At 57.4% G+C, this 20421-nt stretch overlaps 1 protein-coding gene across 1 annotated transcript; it reads right to left on the minus strand.

Moving 5' to 3' along the window:
• Positions 1–247: 247 nt before the first annotated feature.
• Positions 248–18055, minus strand: FNDC5 (fibronectin type III domain containing 5). The gene is made up of 6 exons (XM_054395436.1): positions 17977–18055; positions 8266–8381; positions 7761–7959; positions 5533–5625; positions 1383–1516; positions 248–289 (listed from the first exon to the last, which is right to left on the minus strand). Exons 1-6 carry the CDS (start codon positions 18053–18055, stop codon positions 248–250), a joined length of 663 nt encoding a protein of 220 aa, XP_054251411.1.
• Between the last annotated feature and the right edge of the window lie 2366 nt (positions 18056–20421).

A 20421-nucleotide genomic window follows, 5' to 3' on the forward strand; every position in this document is an offset into this window, starting at 1 on the left:
TTTGGTTGGTTTGGGTTTCAGGGGAGTCTTGCAGGGTTTGGGGGGGGGGGGGTTTGTTTGTTGTTGGTTTTTTTTTTTTTTTCTTTCTGGCCAGATGTTTTGCAGAGCACAGAGGAGGAGGTGGATGCCAGCAAGTGACAAGCACTAAGTCTCTTTCCAAATGGCTCCAGCAAATATTTCACCTCCCTCATCATCAAGGCTTGGAGGCAGAGAGGGAGAGTGAGGAATGGAGTCCATCCATCAGCTGTCATGCCTCGATGATGTTCACTGAGGGCTTGTTTTTTGGATACTGGAAGGGAAAAAAGAAGGAGGAAGGGAGGGAAAGAGGGAGGGAGGGAGAAAAAGAGGAAGGGAAGGGAGAAAAAGAGGAAGGGAGGGAGAAAAAGAGGAAGGGAGGGAGAAAAAGAGGAAGGGAGGGGAGGAGAGGAGGAAGGGAGGGAAGGAGAAAGGGAGGAGAGGAGGAAGGGAGGGAAGAAGAAAGGGAGGAGAGGAGGAAGGAAGGGAAGGAGGAAGGAAGGGAAGGAGAAAGGGAAGAAAGGAAGGAAGGGAAGGAGGAAGGGAGGGAAGGGTGGGAAAGAAGGAGGAGGGAGGGAAGGGGGGAAGAAGAGGAGGAAAGGAGGGAAGGAGAAAGGGAGGGAAGGGTGGGAAAGAGGGAGGGAAGGGTGGGAAAGAGAGGGAGGGAGGAAGGGAGGGAAGGAGAAAGGGAGGGAAAGGGGGGGAAGGAGGAGAGGAGGAAAGGAGGGAAGGAGAAAGGGATGGAAGGGAGGGAAGGAGGGAAGGAGAAAGGGATGGAAGGGAGGGAAGGAGGGAAGGAGAAAGGGATGGAAGGGAGGGAAAGAGGGAAGGAGAAAGGGATGGAAGGGAGGGAAAGAGGGAGGGAGGAAAGGAGGGAAGGAGGAAGGGAGGGAAAGAGGGAGGCAGGAAAGGACGAAGGAAGGGAAGGAGGAAGGGAGGGGAGGGCGGGAAAGAAGAAGAATGGAAAGAGGGAGGGAGGAAGGAAGGAAGGGAGAGAGGGGGGAAGGAAGGGAAGAAATAAATTGCTGGAGAGAGGAAAAACCACATCGGGTCTGAGTGCAGAGTGCTGGTGCCCTGGGCTGAGGGCCAGCTGCTCAGTTTTGGGGGCTCTCAGGGGGCAGGGACACCTCCCACCAGCCCAGGTTGCTCAGGGCCTCATCCAGCCTGACCTTGAACGCCTGCAGGGAGGAAGCATCCACAGCCTGCCTGGGCAGCCAGTGCCGGAGTCTCACCTCCTCTCCTTTCAGCACCCCAGCCGCAGGGAGGAGGCAGGGCTGAGGCTGTTCAGCAGAGGCTGGGGGTTATTGAGGGCTGATCGCCGGCTGGGTGCTGAGTGCCTGCCCTGTTCCCTGTGCCCGGCAGCTCACCTTGCTGCGGAGGAGGCCTCCGCTCTGGTGCTCGGGGGTGCTGTTCTCCGAGGCGCTCTTGGCTTTCTCCTTGCTGTTGTTGGGTTCATTGTCTTTGATGATGTCGTACTGCCTGCAGAACAGGGCGATCACCCCTGACAGGAAAAAAGCCTTTAGTGATCACACAAAGGAGCTCAGCCCCCTCCTGGAGCCTGCAGAGATCAGAGGTTCCCTCTGCTTGCCAGCTTTGTGCCCTTCTGAGAGGGAATCTCTGCAGCTTGCAGCATTCCTCCTAAGATCATTTTCTGCCACAGCTACTCAGCCCTCTGGCTCCCTGCCTCTCGGTGCCTGCTCCCATCCTAAGCTGGCTGGCCAAAAAGACAGAAGGTTAATTACATGCCAACTTCTCTCTCATTAATTGGCACAAGTGTTTTAAGCCCTACGTTAGGGTAGCCTCCCCCCCCCTCTCCCAGTGGTTGAATGGGATCTTTGCTTTGCAGCCACAGGAGCTGCTGGAAGTCATGGATTCATGGAATGGGTTGGAATGGACCTTAAAGCTCAGCCAGTTCCAGCCCCCCTGCCATGGGCAGGATACCTTCCACCAGCCCAGGTTGCTCAAGGCCTCATCCAGCCTGGCCTTGAACACCTCCAGGGAGGGAACATCCACAGCCTCCCTGGGCAACCTGTGCCAGTGTCTCAGCACCCTCACTGCAAAGAATTTCTTCCTCATCTCCAGTCTCAATCTCCCCTGCTCCAGCTTCAATCCATTCCCTCTCCTCCTGTCACTCCCAGTCCTTGTCAAAAGTCCCTCCCCAGCTCTCCTGGAGTCCCTTCAGCTCCTGGAAGGCTGCCCTGAGGTCTCCCTGGAGCCTTCTCCAGGCTGAACAGCCCCAGCTCTCCCAGGCTGTCCCCATAGGGCAGCTTCTCCAGCCCTCTGATCATCTTGGTGGCCTCCTCTGGACCCACTCCAGCAGCTCCATGTCCCTCTTCTGCTGGGGGCACCAGAACAGGAGGCAGTGCTGCAGGTGGGGTCTCAGCAGAGCAGGGCAGAGGGGCAGAATCCCCTCCCTGTCCTGCTGGTCACACTGCTTTGGATGCAGAAATTGCTGCTGAGTGAAAATGCTCTTCCTCCTGTGGGGTGAAGGGGAAGAGCTGGAGCTGGCAGAGGAAAGGCAGGTCCCATACCTGCCCATGTGTGCTAGGAGCCAGGGTCCTCTGAGCAGCAGCAGGACAACATCTGCAAATATGCAACAGTGACGGCAGCAGAGGCTGCCAGTGGAAATTTCCTCCCACACAGGCAGGCACAGGAGGAGAAAAAAGCAGGGGCAGCCATGGCACGTAGGAAGACTGCAAATGTCTTTCAAGGAAGCTTTTGTGTGTGACTTTGTGACCAAATTACTTCCCTGCCTGCAGATTGCAAAGATGGAGGTTTAAGTAGAGGCAGGCAGATGCTCCTTCTGCCTGCCTGAAAGAAATTCCAGCTCCCCTAGCAGCCAAACACGTGTGGAACTTCCACCAGAGCATCACCAACTGCTGGATAGAGAGAGGTGGTGGTGTGGCAGCTGCCCCTGGGTGCTACTGCTAAAGACAGGAGGCCAAATCCTTTCCTGCATATCTGAACAAATGGCTGACCCTAGGAGAGCTGCTTCACATCTGCCACACTCACACCTCCTCTGCTGCCTGATGATGAACCTGAGGCATGGGGAAGCAAAATGCTCAGAAAGGCAGCACAAGAACTTGAGGCTCCTCTTGGGTCAGAGCTCTGGGGCAGAGAAATGCTCTGAACAGCATCAGGCAGCACAAGAACTTGAGGCTCCTCCTGGTTCAGAGTTCTGGGGCAGCAAAATGCTCTCAACAGTATCAGAAAGGCAACACAAGAACTTGAGGCTCCTCCTGGTTCAGAGTTCTGGGGCAGCAAAATGCTCTCAACAGTATCAGAAAGGCAGTACAAGAGCTTGAGGCTCCTCCTGGCTCAGAGCTCTAGGGCAGAGAAATGCTCTGAACAGCATCAGGCAACACAAGAACTTGAGGCTCCTCCTGGTTCAGAGTTCTGGGGCAGCAAAATGCTCTCAACAGTATCAGAAAGGCAGTACAAGAGCTTGAGGCTCCTCTTGGGTCAGAGCTCTAGGGCAGAGAAATGCTCTGAACAGCATCAGGCAACACAAGAACTTGAGGCTCCTCCTGGTTCAGAGCTCTGGGGCAGCAAAATGCTCTCAACAGTATCAGAAAGGCAACACAAGAACTTGAGGCTCCTCCTGGCTCAGAGCTCTGGGCACAGACTGGTTCCAGGTTGCATTTGCTGACACATCCTCCTGGGTTCAGGTCAGGTGAAGAGCTAGGGAGAGGGTTTTGCAGAGAGGGTTTTTGTTTCCCCTCCTTTCCCCCACCCACTTTTTCCTTTTCAAATGTAAGTCATCTGTCTAGAAGGGAAGTTGTGGTATTAGCAAAGTCTTTGTTCTGAGTTGGAGATTAAACTCCAGCAGGAGGTGAATCAGCTGTTCACTCCTTCATGCAGTTCTTACCCAGGATTGTGTTTACAGGCAGGGCATGGAAATGTGAATGTGCACCACTGAAACTTGACAGAAAATGCTGGAAAGAGCCTTGGGAAGCTTTTCATTTAGTTTTCAGTTTGCGTTTTGATTCTCATCTGCAGCAATAATTTGCTGCCTGCTCCCCCTGGAAATGCAAATAACAGATGGGAAACTCAGGACTTTCCAGGGCAGAGAAACTCTTCCACGTGGCTCTGATGCTGTGTCACCTGGATTCAGGTTGTGTCACCTGGATTCAGGTTGTGAGGAGCCTCGCAGAGCTGCACAGGACACAGTTAATCCTCCCAGCCCCCCTCTGCTGTGTCAGATCTCAGAGCAGTGATTGGTTTCCCTCTCCCATCTCTGCCTGGAGGTGTCTCACCTCAGCACAGTCTGGTCTAGATGGGCCACAATCTTCTGCTGGAGTGACCTGGTGTCACTCCTGCCAGCTGAGGGCTGTTGCAGTTTGCAGCAGCACAGGTTGCAGCCCACCAGCAGCTTTTGAGGACAGTGTGAGGCTCAGCAGTGAAAGGAGTTGTCCAAGCCCTCAGCCACTCAGTGTGGTTGTGGTGGGTTCAAGGTGGTTTGACTGGGATGAGAGATTCCAGAATGGGTTGGGTTGGAAGGGACCTTAAAGCTCATCCAGTTCCAACCCCCTGCTGTGGGCAGGGACACCTCCCACTAGAGCAGGGTGGTCAAAGCCATCTTACAGCAGAGGCTCTGCTCAGATGAAAAGGATCAGAGGCTGCAAGGTGCAAGGAGGACTAGGTGGGATTTCAAAAGATTGCCAAGAGTGTGGCTCCAAAGAACCCTTTAGGATAGAACCTTAGAAGAGCAGCTCTGGTTGGCAAAGCCCTTTCAGGTCATTGAGTCCAACCATTCCCTAACTCTACCAAATCTGGGGCAAAGCCATGGCCCTCAGCACCACATCTCTGCCTCTCTGAAACCCCTCCAAGGATGGGGATTCAAACACCTCCCTGAGCAGCCTGGGCCAGGCTTTGAGAACCCTTCCAGGGAAGAATTTTCTTCTGATGTCCAACCTAAACCTCCCCTGCTGCAACTTGAGGCCATTCCCTCTTGTCCTATCACTTGTTCCTTGGGAGCAGAGCCCAACCCCCACCTGGCTCCAGCCTCCTTTCAGGGAGCTGTAGAGAGCCAGAAGCTCTCCCCTCAGCCTTTTCTCCAGACCAAACACCCCCAGCTCCCTCAGCTGCTCCTCCCCAGCCCTGTTCTCCAGACCCTTCCCCAGCTTCACTGTCCTTCTCTGGACCCTCTCCATCACCTCAATGTCCTTGAAGTGAGAGGCCCAAACCTGAACTAAGTATTTGGAGCATGGCAACCTGGTGCAGGGCTTGACAACCCTTTTGGGGCAGGAATTGTTCCTCACATCCAACCTAAACCTCCCTTGGCACAACTTGAAGCCATTTCCCTTTGTCCTGTCCCTTGTTCCCTGGGAGAAGAGCCCAACCCCCACCTGGCTCCCTCCTCCTCTCAGGCAGCTGTGGAGTACATGCAGCATAACGTGCAGTGCTCCTGGGGGAGGAAGGCTTCCCTTGCAGCTCTTGCACCATTCAGCACACAAACCAAGCAAGGCAGCAGGCCCCAGGGATGTCTGCAGCCTTGGCCAGGCAGCCAGCACTGACCTGCCCACATGAACAGCACCACCACGATGATGAGGACTTCCCCTGCCCTCAGCTGTTGGTTTTTCTTCTCCATCTCCTTCATTGTCACCTCATCTGCACAGGGGCAAAGAGAGAGCATGAAAGCCCAACTGCCCAGCTCACCCTGCACCACTTGGCTCCAAGCAGAGCCACCCAGTCCTCACCCATCCTAGAGTCACAGACTGCTTTGGGATGGAAAAAGCTCTCCAAGATGATCCAGTCCAGCCATCAACCCAACCCCACCACTGCCCCCAAACCACAGCCCCAAGTGCCACAGGTTTCTTGAACCCCCCCAGGGATGGGGACTCCACCACCTCCCTGGGCAGTCTCTTCCAACCCCTGACCACTCTTGCAGCAAAGAAAAATTGTTCCTGATCTCCAACCTAAACCTCCCCTGGCACCACTTCAGGCCATTGCCTCTCCTTCTATCACCTGATATTAAAGACACCAACTCCCACCTGCCTCCAACCTCCTCTCAGGTAGCATCAGAGAGCTCTCTGAACTGCCCTGCAGCAGCTGCCCCAAACAACCCCCAGGAGATGGGGTGAGGGAGGAGCAGTGAGGTGGGGTCGAGGGGCAGCTTCCCCAGAGGAGCTCCATGTGCTCAGTGCAGGTTCCCTGGCCCCATGGTGACTCTGCTCAGGCTCTGAGCTCCATGTGCTCAGTGCAGGTTCCCTGGCCCCATGGTGACTCTGCTCAGACTGAGCTCCATGTGCTCAGTGCAGGTTCCCTGGCCCCATGGTGACTCTCTCTGCTCAGACTGAGCTCCATGTGCTCAGTGCAGGTTCCCTGGCCCCATGGTGACTCTGCTCAGACTGAGCTCCATGTGCTCAGTGCAGGTTCCCTGGCCCCATGGTGACTCTCTCTGCTCAGACTGAGCTCCATGTGCTCAGTGCAGGTTCCCTGGCCCCATGGTGACTCTCTCTGCTCAGACTGAGCTCCATGTGCTCAGTGCAGGTTCCCTGGCCCCATGGTGACTCTGCTCAGACTGAGCTCCATGTGCTCAGTGCAGGTTCCCTGGCCCCTCTCTGCTCAGGCTCTGGGCTCCCTTGGTGCTGTCTGCTCCTGTCACAAAGCTCTGCATGCTGCAGCAGTTCTTCTCCCAGCTCCAGAGTGTGGAGCCTGCTGAGATATTTGTCGGTGGAGCCCTGGGATTTGGGGAGGAGTTGAGCCCTTTTGCAGGGCACAGCTTGGCTCCTTGGCTTCAAAGCACTAAGGAGATCACAGTGCAGGCCCCTGGGGAGGGGAGCAGTGCTCCTCTTCCTGCTTTCAGCTGAACAGCAGCTCAGTGCTTCCAGACACCAAATCAGTTTAGCTGACAGAGCCAAGAACTCAGAACATCCCAGGAACCACAGCCACAAGGCCCAGCACCAGGCCAGCTCCTCAGCAGGCAGGCAGTGACCCTCCATACCCCACACCTCCCAGGCTCCCAGGGACTTTTGGTAGCAGATTCTTGCTGTCAGAAAACCTTCATCAGCCTGGTTTGGCTTCAGAGGAAGCAGTGAAGGATTTGCTAGTGAGGAAGTGCCTGGTTTGCTCCATGGAGATATTCCAAACCCAACTGGACACAATCCTGGGACAACCTGCTCTAGCTGACCCTGCTTGAGCAGGGGTTTGGGCTAGGTCATCTCAAGAGGTTCCTTCCAACCTCATCCCTCTGTGGTTTGGCAGAGTTATTTGCAATGTAAGCCAAGTGGGAGCCTCTGGGTAGTTTTTCCCCCCCTGCTGTCCTGGAATCCAAGCACAGGAGGCTCAGGGAATGCCCTCCCGAGTGCCCTGTGAGCACAGTGCTGGTGTGCCCAGGACCAGCCAGGTGTTGCTGAGCTCACAGGGTGCTCAAGGATTTCCCCTGACATTATTCTCCACTTGCACAGCTGCTGGACACACAACTCCCAGGCTGGAAACCTTCTCTTCCTTTTCCTCCTCCTCCTCCTCCTCACTTTTTGCCTGTTAAACCTCACCTGAAAGAGGAGAAATGCACAACCAGCCTGCCTTGGGCAGCATCTCCCCATGGCTCTGTGCACTCATCAGCCTTGTCTGCTGGGCACACCCAGGGCATCCCCACCTGTCCACAGGAGGCTGTGAGAGACCACTCAGCCCTACCTGCCTTTCACCCAGCTCCTCTCCTTGCACTGCTGCTGTCCTCTCTGCAGGACCCTGCCGCTGCCTGGGTGTCCCCAGGGGCCACAGAGGAACTCACCCACACTTGCCTTTATTTTTAGAGGCTAGTTTCTCAGCTTCCCTGGGGGTCTTGAAGAGGACTGGCTCACTGGCAGGGCTCTGGCCTTGGATGCTGATGGACTGGACATGCACAATGTACTCAGTGTCCTCCTCTAGGTCCCAGAGGGCACAGGAGCGGGTGGTGGTGTTCACCTCCTGGATGAAGCGCAGCATCCGCACGTCCTTCTTCTGGAAGCCGAGAGAGGAGAGCACAGAGTGGGGGAGAGGCCCCCCCAGGAGCCCTGCTGTCACCTAAGGCCATTGCTTTCTGCCCTGTCCACCCTGGAGGTGGAGGCCACTGAACTCTTTCCCTCTCTGCAGCTGGCAGCACAGGAGGCACCGCTGCGAGGGGGGCAGGGAGCCAAGTCCCCTCCCGGACCGCGAGGGACAGGGCGAGGAGGGAGGAGCTGAGACCACAGCCAGAGGGCTTGGAAACTGAGAGGAGCTGGGGTGAAGGTGATCATGACCAAGAGCAGGTGACTGGAGGCACCATACCTGTTGGGAAATGGCAAATCCAATGACAACTTCGTCCTCCAGCACGTCCCAAGTGACAACAGCTGAGTTGGCTTTCAGGTGTTTGACTGTGACATTGACTGGAGCCGAAGGGCTGTCTGCAGGGAGGGAGAGCAGAGCCTTTACAGGGGCACACCACAGCCATGGGCAGGAGAGAGAGCGAGGGAAGGAGTGGGAGAGGACATTGCTCCAGGTCCTCCCTGTGTGTGGTTCTGGATGTGGGACTTGGAAAGTGCAGGTTCCCCGTGGAGAACGCCCAGGGTTGAAGGGAGCCTCAAAGGTCTCTCTGCCTCTGCAGGCAGCAGGGACACCTCCAGCTAGAGCAGATGGCTCAGGGCCACATCAGCTTTGAATGTCTGCAGGGATGGAGCCTCAACCACACCTCTGGGCAACCTGCTGCAGTATTTCACCTCCCTCACTGTGAAGAACCAGTGAGGCTGGAGGAGATCTCTGCTGGAACATGAGCTGGGTTAGACCTGTGGGAAATAAGTCACCCTTGGGAAGAGCTGCTTGGGCCAAGCCAGCAGACCCCTGAGCAGCTCATTCATCTCAGCCCTCCCAGCCATGTGCCACATTCTCTCTGTTGTTTCCTGTCATGGTCTGACAGTGACAGCTGGGAGGAAATGCAAAATCTGCCTGGGAAGGATGAAAGCAGAAGGGTTCGAGGAGCACTCCCGAGGTTTGACACATGGGGAATGTTTCTTTGGCTTTCCCCTGCTAGTTTGACACAAAATCTTTCACACCCTTTCTGTGGCTGATGGGCTGGGCCCTCAGATGGTCAGAGGGCATCCAGCAACCATCCCCTTACAGCTACCAGGGCAGAAGAGGCTGCAGCAGCACCCAGGGACCATCGTCATGTGAAAAGGGCAGGCCCAGGAAAGCAGCAGTCCCAAGCCCTGGGATTATTCCCAGCTCCAGAGCCCAGCTGAGTTTCCAGCTGCAGGATGGATCCATGCAGCCTTGCCAATGAGTGCTGGGCTCTGATGGAGCTGCTCTCCTGCACACCCTCACTGGAAGCTGCTTCCCAATGGAAGCTGCACAGTGCAAAGCCCTTCCTGGCATCCCAGTGGGAAAGGTTTCACCTCGTGGGCTTGGCACAGTCCTCCCAGTGCTCCCTGCAGCAGGTCGGACCTCCTGTGGCCTCTCCTCTGCTCAAACTGAATTCACAATCTGCAGCTTGTACGCTGAAGCCATAGGCAGTAAATGCTAAAGGAGACTCTTAGGGCTTGGGCTACCCCCTGGAGGTCAGCAGGGTGAGGAGGAGTCGTTTGTTTTTTCCTGACAGAACACAACTTTGGTGCCTTTGTAACCACTGCATGACACTGGCCATGGGCTGGGGCTGGGGCTGGGTCTAGGGCTGGGGCTGGGGCTGAGCTCAGCAGGATGCATGTGTGCAGGTCTCCAGTGACACTCGTTGGGGTTGCAGTCACTCCCAGCTGCCTGGATGTGGCTGAAAATATTCTGCCTGTAGTGTCAGTGTCTCCTAACAACTGACCTCACTCCCAGTGAATGTTCCCCCTGGGAATGCAGAAAATAACAGGAGCATGGAATTCCCCAGCTGAAGGTCAGTGCTGAGCAGAGTGGTGACCTTAATCCTTTCTCTCCTTCTCAAACAGCACCCAGAGCTTCCCCTTCTAACAGGTGGGAGACCCAAACCCACCAGTGGGACCTGGAGGAACAGGAGGTCTGGACAAGCTGTTGGGACCCAAACTGATTCTGGTGGAGCCCTTCAGAGAGCCAAAAGCTGCATGGCTAAGTTCTGAGGGATTTGGGACTTTAGAAGGAGGAGCAGCAGCAAGCAGTGCTGGGCTCCAGGATGTCCCAGTGGGAGGTGTCATTCCTCCCTGGAGAAGGTGATGAGGTTCAAGCAGTGCTGGGCTCCAGGATGTCCCAGTGGGAGGTGTCATTCCTCCCTGGAGAAGGTGATGAGGTTCAAGCAGTGCTGGGCTCCAGGATGTCCCAGTGGGAGGTGTCATTCCTCCCTGGAGAAGGTGATGAGGTTCAAGCAGTGCTGGGCTCCAGGATGTCCCAGTGGGAGGTGTCATTCCTCCCTGGAGAAGGTGACCAGGTTGGTGTTGACCTCATCTCTCCAGGGCTGGCCTTTGTGGGATGGAGCAGTGATCTCCAGCTCCCAGAGAGCAGAAACATTTCTCATCCTCACTCTCCACTGCAGGGCCAAGGACAAACTGAGCAGAGGAGATCATCCTCCTCAGCCTGGACACCATCACCTTCAGGACTCAGCTGCCTGCTCTGGCACAGGGAAGGGCCATGGCTCTGCAGCTCCTCACCTTCCCCCCCACCACTGGAGCTGTGTGGCAAGGCAGAGTGGGGGCTAATTTTAGGAAGGGGCAGTCAGCAGATGGGAATGCATCAGGGAAGGTCTGTGAGTCATGCCTGATGAATCTGCTAGAACACAGGGAGGACAGGACAGGGCTGAGGGATGGGAGACAAAACAGTCCCCAGCTGCAGCCAGGCACTTCGCCCTTCTCAGGGTACAGCTGCACAGCTCAGTCCTGGCAGGGCTGGGTGTCTTGCTTGGGTATTTTTAGGATCTCCATACTTGATTTTTTATTTTTTTTTTAAGGATCTACCACTGATTTATCCAGCTTAGGCCTTTGGAAAAGAGATGAATTCACCCTACAGGACCAGGGAGCAGAGGGCCAGGAAAAAGCTTCAGGCTGGGCAAAGGGAATGTGGAGCACACCACACTTTGAAAGTCCCCTTTGAAAGCTGTGACCTTGAGAGAGGGAGAGCAGAAAAAGTGGCTGAGGTTCCTCCATGGGGGAGTTGGGAAGACCTGGCAGAGCTGGGCAAGAGCAAAAATACTAACAAAACCCAGACTCTCTGGGGAGTGGGGAAAGAGGGTGGAGGGCTACAAAGCAAAAGGGAAGCACTCAGCAAAGCTGCAGCCCAGGGCTTGGAGCCTGCAAAGCAGGACTGGGAGTGTTGGCAGGGGAGAGATCAGCTGGTGGGGATGGTCCAGAGCCCTCCAGCAAACAGCCTTCCTAGTGGCACCTGAGAGAGAGGTGGAGTGGACAAAGTCAGCAGAGCCCAGAGTGAAATCTGGGGCAGCAGAGCCTTTCTCTACCACAGCTTAGAGGCAGCTGCATGTTCCTCAGTGGTGTCCAACCCCTATCAAAGGGATAGGAGAAGAGGATTAAGCTTGGAGATCCAGAAACACAAAGCCAGGAAAATTAGTTTCCTGCTCCCAGCTTGGAGTGGATGCTTTGGAAGCACAATTTTAATCCACTGGGATGTTTTGTGAGGAGCATTTCTAAAATCCAAGGTATTCCACAGCACTTTGGGCTCCCTGGGCCAGTTGTGGCTCTTTGTGGTGCCAGCCTGGCTGAGGTAAGCTGTGGAAGATGGCAGTTTCTGTTTCCTGGCTGGCTCCAGGGGGTCAGCATCTCTAGGAGGGCCTTGAAGTGCCAGGTCCCAGTGTTGGCTTCCTTTTGGAGTCACACACAGCTCCTGGAAACTCTACTTCTGTGCTTGTGGCAGCCAGGGAGGCTGCTGGCAGAATCAAGCTTGGCAAACCCTTTAAGATCACTGAGTCCAACCAGTCTCTAACTCTACCAAGGCTGGGGCTAAACCCTGGCCCTCAGCACCACATCTCTGCCTCTCTGAACCACCTCCAGGGATGGGGATTCAACCACCTGGATCTAATTCCATTATCCACCACTTTATCCACCACTCTCTGGACCTGGCCCTCAACTGTTTTTTCACCTCTGGGAGAGGGGGAAAGGGTGGGATGGTGAGAGCAGGTGAGAGCAGGGAACATGCTGTGCAGCAAACCTTTCTCATAGACATTTCCTCCAGACACAGCACATCCCCTGGCTGGGCTCTGCAGGACCCACATGAGGTTTCTGGCTGAGCAGATCCCACATCACAACCTGGCAGAGGATCTGCCTGGCCAGAGCTCTGTGCTTGGCTCAAGAGATGCTCTCAGTCTCATGGCAGCAGAAGCTGCAGCCCCCTGGTGCAGGGGAGGCTCTGATGAGCTGAAACCAGGATTTTTACATGTGAATGGCTGCTTGAAATCTGAACCTGCTGAGCCCTTGGCTTCTTTCCTGCCCACAGAGAGCCTTCCTCAGCTGAGTCCTAATCCTGCAGCCCCCAGGGCTGTGTGTCCCAGCCCCACCACACTCCAGCCCACCTTGGACCTTTCTGGCAGAGCCAGTCAGAGCTGCCTGGGCAGAGTGAGGAGCAAGAGCAACGAAGATTACTCTTAATCCCCTCTTAACGCTGAGAACTCCTTCTAGCTGCTCATTAAATGCTTTGCTGATTATTAATGGACTTTTATTTGAGGGAGAGAGAGGAAAAAACCCACAACATCAACAACTCAGCCCACACTTCACAGCTTTGAGCTGGTTCCTCCCTGGCTTGTCATTGTCAACACAGCAGCTGCTGGCACAAGGGAGAGGAAACCACCCTCCTGCTCCTTCTGGTGGCTTCCCCATCAGAGCTGGGGGGTGGATAGGGTGGGGTGGGAGAAGAGAGAGGCACAGGTTTGTCTCCATCCCACTGCTGCTGTCACCTGTGAGGTTGGTGAGGTGACAGAGGAGGTGTCTGAGACACTTCAGGGATCAGGGATGTGCCTTGGCCACAGAGACATCAGTGGGAGCTGCTCAGAGCTCCTGGTTGCTCTGCTAAGGTCTTTCTCCTTATGGTTGTGTCTCCCTTTGGAAGCCACTCTGGATTTGCACCTTCTGCCATCAGCTCCTACAGTGGGGCTGGGGGGTCAGAGCCAGCCAAGGGACTCAGCCTAGCCCCAAACCTTCTCCTTCTGAATTCAGCTGCCCTGGCAACCCAAACCACTTGGAAGTGCCTGGGGTGAAATCCAGTTGCTTCCTACATGGCTAAGGCTATGCTGCAGCGCCTACACTTTCCAGTTCAGTTAGCTCCTCTCCCACAAGCAGCTCCTTTCCTGCTGTGAAGGGCTCAGATGCTTTAGAAGCCCCAGGACATGGTCCAGCAAGCAGAGCTCCTGCCCAGGCTCCGAAGCAGCTCCTTCAGCACCATCCACCTGCGAGCTTCCTGCCCTCTCCCGCGGGAAGCAGCCAACGGCAGCCTTAAAGCCTAGCAGCTCTTTATTCCTGCCCTGCATCCCTCCACGAGGGTGCAGGAGCCGGGAGGACGTGACCTGCAAGGGGAAGGAGCACCCCCACGTAAGGTCCTGTGTGATGTCCTCCATGGAGCACTGCTGCCCACTCCCCGAGCGTGGGGACACAAAGAGCTGCCTCTCGCTGCCTGCTGGAGCCTTTCTTTGCTCTGCCAGCATGGCTCCCTTCAGTGGCTATAATTGCTTGGCAGCTTTCTGGGGTGTGGAGGAAGGGCTGGCACGTCACTGCCCCCCCCTGAGAGTGCTCTAATGAAGGGAGCCCGCAGGGGAGTGGGAGGAGGGAGCAGGGCTCGGCGCTGCCGGCCCCGTCCCATCCCGCCGAGCAGGGCTGTGTGCTCGGCTCTCGGCCATTCAAAAGAGCACAAAGACCAACTGGTGGTTCCTCAGGCTGAGAAAGAGGCAATTACTTCCTGCTGACCGCCCACTCCCCTGTACAAAAGGGATATTAATAGGAGAGCCTCCTCCTCCTCCTCCCCACCCCCAGCCCCCCACTCTCGGCCCTATCGCTGAGTCCCCAGGGGGTGGGTGCCTGAACGTGGGGATGGAGATGCTGTCAAGGATGGAAATGCTGTCAAGGATGGAGGATGGAGCTTTGTCAGGCAGCATAGAGATGCTCACTCTCTCCAGCCCAGCCCCTGGGAATTCTGTGGGGCAGAAGGAAAGGTTATTTCTGCTTTGGAAAACATCCCCAGCTGCCAAGCCCTGGAGACTCAGTACCAAAGCTGGGCAGGATTCACCTGGGTCTCACCAAGCCATGACCTGGGTTGCAACCCAACCACGAGCAGGGTCATGGAATCATAGAATGGTTTGGAAGGGACCTTCAAGATCATCCAGTTCCAACCCCCTGCCATGGGCAGGGACAGCTCCCACTAGCCCAAGCTGCTCAAGGCCTCAGTGCCCCAATCCTGGCCATGTTTTACCCAGGATCCTCATGTCCAGGGGCAGATGTGTGCCGTGGGCTTTTCTAGCCCTCCTCAGCCCACCCCTCTGTCATACCAGAGAAATGAGAGTGAAATCTGTCAGGAGCAGAGGAGTGAGGAAGCCCTGAAGCCCTGGACACCAGTATCCAGCCCTCTCCTGGGAATCTGCTGCCTGATCCCAGCCCAGCTTTGCTCCATGTCCAGCACTCTGGTTTTTAGTGCACACATAAAGATTTTTATGCTTTGCTGCTCTACACATTTCTGCTTCTCACTGACTTATACTGGAGTCAGGGCCTTCATTTGGCCTCTGGGTGCTCTATAAAGCAGGAAGGGTTTATTTAACAATAAAAACCCAGAGAATGAGACCAAGTTCAGGGCATCACTCCATGAGAGCTGCTTTTGGACCCTGCCATGGTGTCCATGGTCAATGTGTCCCCATCTGGGAGGGATCCCCATTGTTCCCAGCAGGAAACAGCCTTTGGAAGAGGATGGCACAACTTCATCTGCTTTGCACAGCTCCATCCCTGCTGAGAGGCTGACACTGAGGTTAGAAACCTCCATATTTCAATTAAATCTCTCCCACACTGGATGCAGAAATCAATAAAGTGCTTACGCCATCCACCAGCTGCCCAGGAATCTCCATGGCCTCTGTGAGGCAGGAAGGGGCTGCAGCAGGTCCCTCTGATGGCTCCAAACAGCTGCCAGACCCTTCACTGCTTTCTCGTCCCTGCCAAGCCCAGTGCAGGGTTGGATCCTGCCAGACCGTGGCTGAGCTCAGCTCCCCTGGCTCAGAGAAGGAGGTGACACTGCCCAGCAAGATGTGGGCTGAGGAACAGCATCTGCAGTCTGGCTGTCACCTCTGTGTTGCTCTCCTTCCCCAGCCTGCAGCTGCTGGGGCTGCCTGGGGAGGATGTGAGGATGGAGATCCACCTCAGCAGAGGCAGAGCAGCCTGGTTGGCAGTGTGGCTCAGGGGCTGAGAACATTCTTTGAAGCTGAGCGGTGACCAGACTCCAGCCAAGTGGGTCTGGCCCCTTTTTGGGCAGCAGAGGTGGAGGAGCTGTTAAAGGGCTCTGTGGATTGGAGGCCAGTCCAGGTCCTGTGAAGGCTGAGAGCTGGATGGGCCCAGATCAGTGCTGGAGGGTGAAGTTCTACCTCCTCCTGCACACTGTGTCCCCTTCCCCCTTCATCTCACAGAAATAAACCTGACTTGAGTTGCTCTACAAGCAGACACCTCACAGGGATGCTGTTTGCCCTAACAAGGTGCAGGGACCGTGGCCTATTTTGGGGTCTTTCATCACAGTTACTCAGCACCATCCTGCTGCTCCTACAGCCCTTAACAGCAGACAACGAGCCCAGCACTGCTCACCTCCTGCTTCATTAGCTCTGCCTAATGAGGAGGGGGCTGCTGGCAGCTCAGGCCACGCAGGCTGGGCAGGATGGAGCAGCCCAGTGCCAGAGCAGGGGTTGGAGCAAAATGAAATTGCCTTTCTGAGCTGCCAGCCACCTCCAATGCTGTCCCAGGGACCCTCTTGAGCAGGCAGCAGTAGGTGAGTCAATGGCTTTGCCCACATGGCACTGGTGGGATGCTGGGGGCTACCAGAGTGTGGATGTAGAGGTTATTTCTCAGCTGCCTCAGCCTCCCAGTCCTGCTTCCCCTTCCTGCTCACCTTGGCATCACCTTGCCAAAAAAAAAAAAAAATGGTCCTGACTGACCAAACCCTCCTGCCAGAGCAGGGCCTGCCCTGGGTGCTGCTCAGTCACCACCCTCAGCCACTGCAGCAGCACAGGGGGAGCTGGCACCAGCCTGGGGACAGCAGCTTTGACTTTAAGCATTACTTTAAACCCCCTCCCATGAGCTCAGGGTCCAGAGAGGAGGAACCACTGAGCCTCCATCCCTGCCTGACCCTGCTGGGGATGATTTTCTCTTCATGCTCTTTTCCAGTGACTCCTGGCTTGCACACCTTGGTGGCCTCCTGGCCACATGGTCAGGTAGAGCTGGGGCCACAGAGCTGGTGGTGAATCTGCTGCTCCTTCAGTTTGACCTTGGGAAGATCATTCTGTGCCCTCATTCCCCTTTTTCCTCTCTGAAACACCAGAGCATCACAACTTTGCTGCCTCACCAGGGTGCAGGGGGAGCTCAGCACAGCCCTTGGCAAAAGGGAGCAGGGCCAGAGGAGGCAGAGGGCTGTGTGGCACAGCACCAAGGTCATGAAGCTTCCTCAGAGCCCAGGACCAAGCCTCCTGCCTCCCCACCACACGCTGTGACCACAGGGCAGGGCTGCTCTCTGTGTTTACCAAGATGCCAGGCTCTTAACGTGGCACAGGCACCTTCCAGCACACAAAGACTGCCTGGTAAGACAGGAGCAGTGCTGGGCAGGGACACAACTCCATGTTTACTCTCCTGGCTGGCTGAGGTGATTCAAGGATAAGGAGGAGCAGGGAAGTGGCCTAGTTTACCAAAAATCAGGAGGGCTGCTGGAACTGCAGCTGCCTCCGCTGTGCTGTGGTGTTCCCCCCTCGGCTCCCTCCTCTTGGGAATGTTTCATTAATCTCCCCAGGGTCTGGCAGTTGTGGAAACAGCAACTTCAGAGGTGCCGACGGCCGGCCGCGGACACGTGATGGAGCTGAAAGCATTCGGGGGGTGGCTGCAGCCCCGGCGCAGGCAGGACCAGGGCAAATGTAACTCCAGTAACTCCTCGGGCTCAGGAATTTCCCACTCCCTGGATCTCTACATCCTTAAAAGTCACCCCCCAGCCTCCTGGAATGTGAGATATCCTGGCAATCAGCGTTTTGCAGATCAAAGCAGCTGTTCCACCGACGTCTTGCAGCCAGTCAGGGCTGGAGACAAGCCCTGGGCCGACTGCACCGAGCGTCTGGCTCAGGCTGGTGCTGCCTGCTGGGATGGCTCCTGGAGGGCAGCCACCCGCACCAAGATGTGGCACCCATGCGCAGGGCGCTCAGGTGAAGGTTTGGCTCAGCTGAGTGGACCTGAGCATGTCCTGGTCCCTCCAAAACGTGAGCTGGCTCATGGGGAGCTGGCTCACCCTGCCAAAGGATCCCCCCCGCCCTGCTTCAGAGATGCTGCTCAGCTCGAAGGGGCAGGGGCTGCTCTGTGCCCCAGGGCTTGGGGTTCCTCGGGACAGTGGAGCTCCCCAATTCTGGCAGTGCCTGGCTGGGCTCTGGTCAGCCAGGGGGTGAGCACGAGTCAGGGAGGGGGATAGCCAAAGCTCATGTGCCATGGCGTTGGCAGAGCCAAAGTGGTTTTGCCACCTCTGTTCCAGTCTGACATGAGCAGAGGCTGCGGCACAGGGGCAGCAGAGCCTTTGCCTTCCTCGTGCCCGGTGCTGGGCGAGGGTCTCAGTGTGCTGTCCCCAGACCCCCGTTCCCCCCCCCGCAGGTCGCTACGAGCCTCCTTCCCGAGGGACTGCCTCTGGGACCAGACCTCAATGCTTCCCCAAACTGGTGCCCCCGGGCTGCGTGTCCGAAGTTCCCAACCCAAGTCCCGACCGGCGATGCCCCCAGACCCCATCCCCTGCCCGGTCCTCGCTTCCCCCTTTACTCCCACCCGTGATGACCAGGGGACTCCCCACGCAGAATCCCCCCCTCCAGCACCCCGGGGCAGCCTCTCCCCGGGGCCCGGCGGCCCTTACCTGCCTCCACCGGGCGCAGACCGGCGTAGCTGAAGCAGAGCAGGAGCGCGGCACCGGTACAACCGAGGAAGGGCTCCATCCCCCGCCGCCGCGCCGGGCCGAGCCGCTCCGGGCCGGGCCGGGCCGGGCCGAGCCGGGCCCCCGCCGGCGGCGCGTCCTGCGGGCGCGGCGGCTCCGTTCAGCACCGCGGAGAGCGCCGGGGCCCGGTACTGGCCCCGGTACCGCCCGGTACCGCCCGGAGCCGCCCGGTGTGGCTGGCCTCGACACGGCTCCGCACGGCTCAACTGGGCTCAGCACAGACCGGGAGCGCCCGGTACGGCTCGGTTCGGTACGGTACGGCTGGGTTCGAGCGGGAGGCGGGGGCAGGCGCAGCCCCGCCGAGCCCCGGCTCCGCCCGCTGCAGAGCCGGGCAGCCCCGCTCCGGTCCCTCCCCCGGTCCCGGGGGCGGCAGGACGGGGGTGGCTCGGGCCCCCCAGCCCAGCCCGGCTCCGTTACCTACCTCGGTTTTCCCGTCCCGCCCCTCCCGGCACATCGCCGGTCCAGCCCTCCCGGGTGGGCGGGGGAATGCTGCTCCCCACCGATCCCCCCCTTCCGCCCCCCCGGGACAGCAGGGGAAAGAGATGAACTCCCACCCGTGACCAATCCCCCGTGACATTTTACCGCGGGGTTTCGCTCAGCCCCCGAGAGCCCCCGAGCTCTAAACCGGGAGGTGATGGGGATGAGAGGAGCTGCTGAGCTGCTGGCACTGGCCGTGCCCCCAGTAGTGGAGCTGGCAGCACTCCGGGCTGTGGTGCCCGGCTGGAGGGGGCAGAAGCTGTTTCCCCGGTTCAGCGACCAGCTGCCAACCCGTGTGGTGCTAGATGAGAGGACCTTGCTCTGACCACTGAAACCTCTGCCAACCCCACCAGAAATGGGGGTCCTGCCCCTGCCAGGGTCCCGTTGTGGTGGCCCCGGGGTGCCAATGGGCAGGGACTGCAGGTCCCAGTGTGCATGGAGGGGTCTGGCTAGGAGCACCCAGCCAGGCTGTGGGTCTGGTCAGAATCCCTTGCTGTCTGTCTGACCTGGATATTTGTTTGCTTCTCCTGCCAGGGGGAGTGGAGAGGCCTGTGGGCTCCCAGCAGCACCACTGGGGTCCTCTTGCTTACACCCAGCCTGATCCCTGTGGTTTGGATTATGGACTGGGAGCTTCTCTTTGCCCTGCACCATCAGAGCCGTGCTGGACAAAGTGGGGAGGGAATTGGTGTGAGGGGCTCAGCACTGGCAGCCTCTGCCACCTTCCCTTTCCAGGCCCCCTGCAGTGGTTCTTGGGACACCCTGGCCATGCACAGACCATGGCTGTGCTTGTGGGTCACAGCTGAGTGGTTCCCTCACAGACAGAAGATCCCCCCCGGAGCTCTCAGTGTCTTCCCAGGAACCAAAGACCCTTCCCAGGGAAGAGAATCATCCAAGAGAGACTCCAAACCCCTCCACCAGAGCCAGCAGACAGCCCTGTACTGCCAAACCCCAGCCCTGCACCATTCCACCCCTCCCTTTCCTCAGCCTGAGACAAGGACAATTCCCTGTGTGGCATCAGCACTGTGGTGGTGCCAGGGCCATGCCCGTGCCCAGCCCATGGCAGTGCCAGGGTGCCCGGTTGCAGCCAGCTGCTTCCCAGGGGAGCTCCTGCGGTGCCTCCTCTTCATCTCCTGCCTGGCAGCAGATTAAAATTTCATCACTCCAGCTCTGGAGAAGGTTCAGGGGAGGAGCAGGAGCCCCAGGATGGTGCTGGGGGTGGAGGGCTCAGCCCCTCTCCTGAGCAGCCAGTGATGAGCTTGGTGCCCACTCCAAGTTCATCTGCAACATGGCTGGGCTGGGTCATCCCAGCTGGTGGAGCTGGGATTTGGGCACAGCCATGCAGGGGTGGCCACAGGTTGGGCTTCTGCTTTCTCTGGACCTTCCTTCACCGGAGGATGAGGCTGAGCAGTGGAACCTGCCAGGCTCTGGGCTCCTGCTGGGGTTCCCTCCATGGGCTGCACACCCAGAGCAGGACCAGAGCCCCTGGCTCTGAGGCAGGCACAGAGGAAGCAGCAGCAGCTGCCAGCAGAAATACAAAGCTGGGGATGTGCTGCCTCTGTAATGGGAGCCCCAAATCCCCCAGCAGCTATGAAGTGGAGTGGTTGTCACAAATCAAATCATAACTCCCTGCAGCTCAACCAGACCCACGAAGGTGCTGCCTGGGCTGGATCCCATCAGAGAGCCAAGACTGGGCCCCAGGATGTGTGGTGGCCAGTGCTGTGCCCCAGGTTTTTTGTGGCAGATGTGAGAGGACTGATCCCTGTCACCCCACTGCCTTCCCAGGCACCCCACAAGAGGGTTTTTGTTGTGCTCTGGTGTTTTTCCAGAGGCTGAACACATCTAACACTAATTCTCTGGGGTTTCTTTCTCTCCTTCCCACACAAAGGCCAA

The sequence above is a fragment of the Indicator indicator genome, chromosome 33 (genome assembly GCF_027791375.1).
Source record: "Indicator indicator isolate 239-I01 chromosome 33, UM_Iind_1.1, whole genome shotgun sequence".
Lineage (NCBI taxonomy): Eukaryota > Metazoa > Chordata > Aves > Piciformes > Indicatoridae > Indicator > Indicator indicator.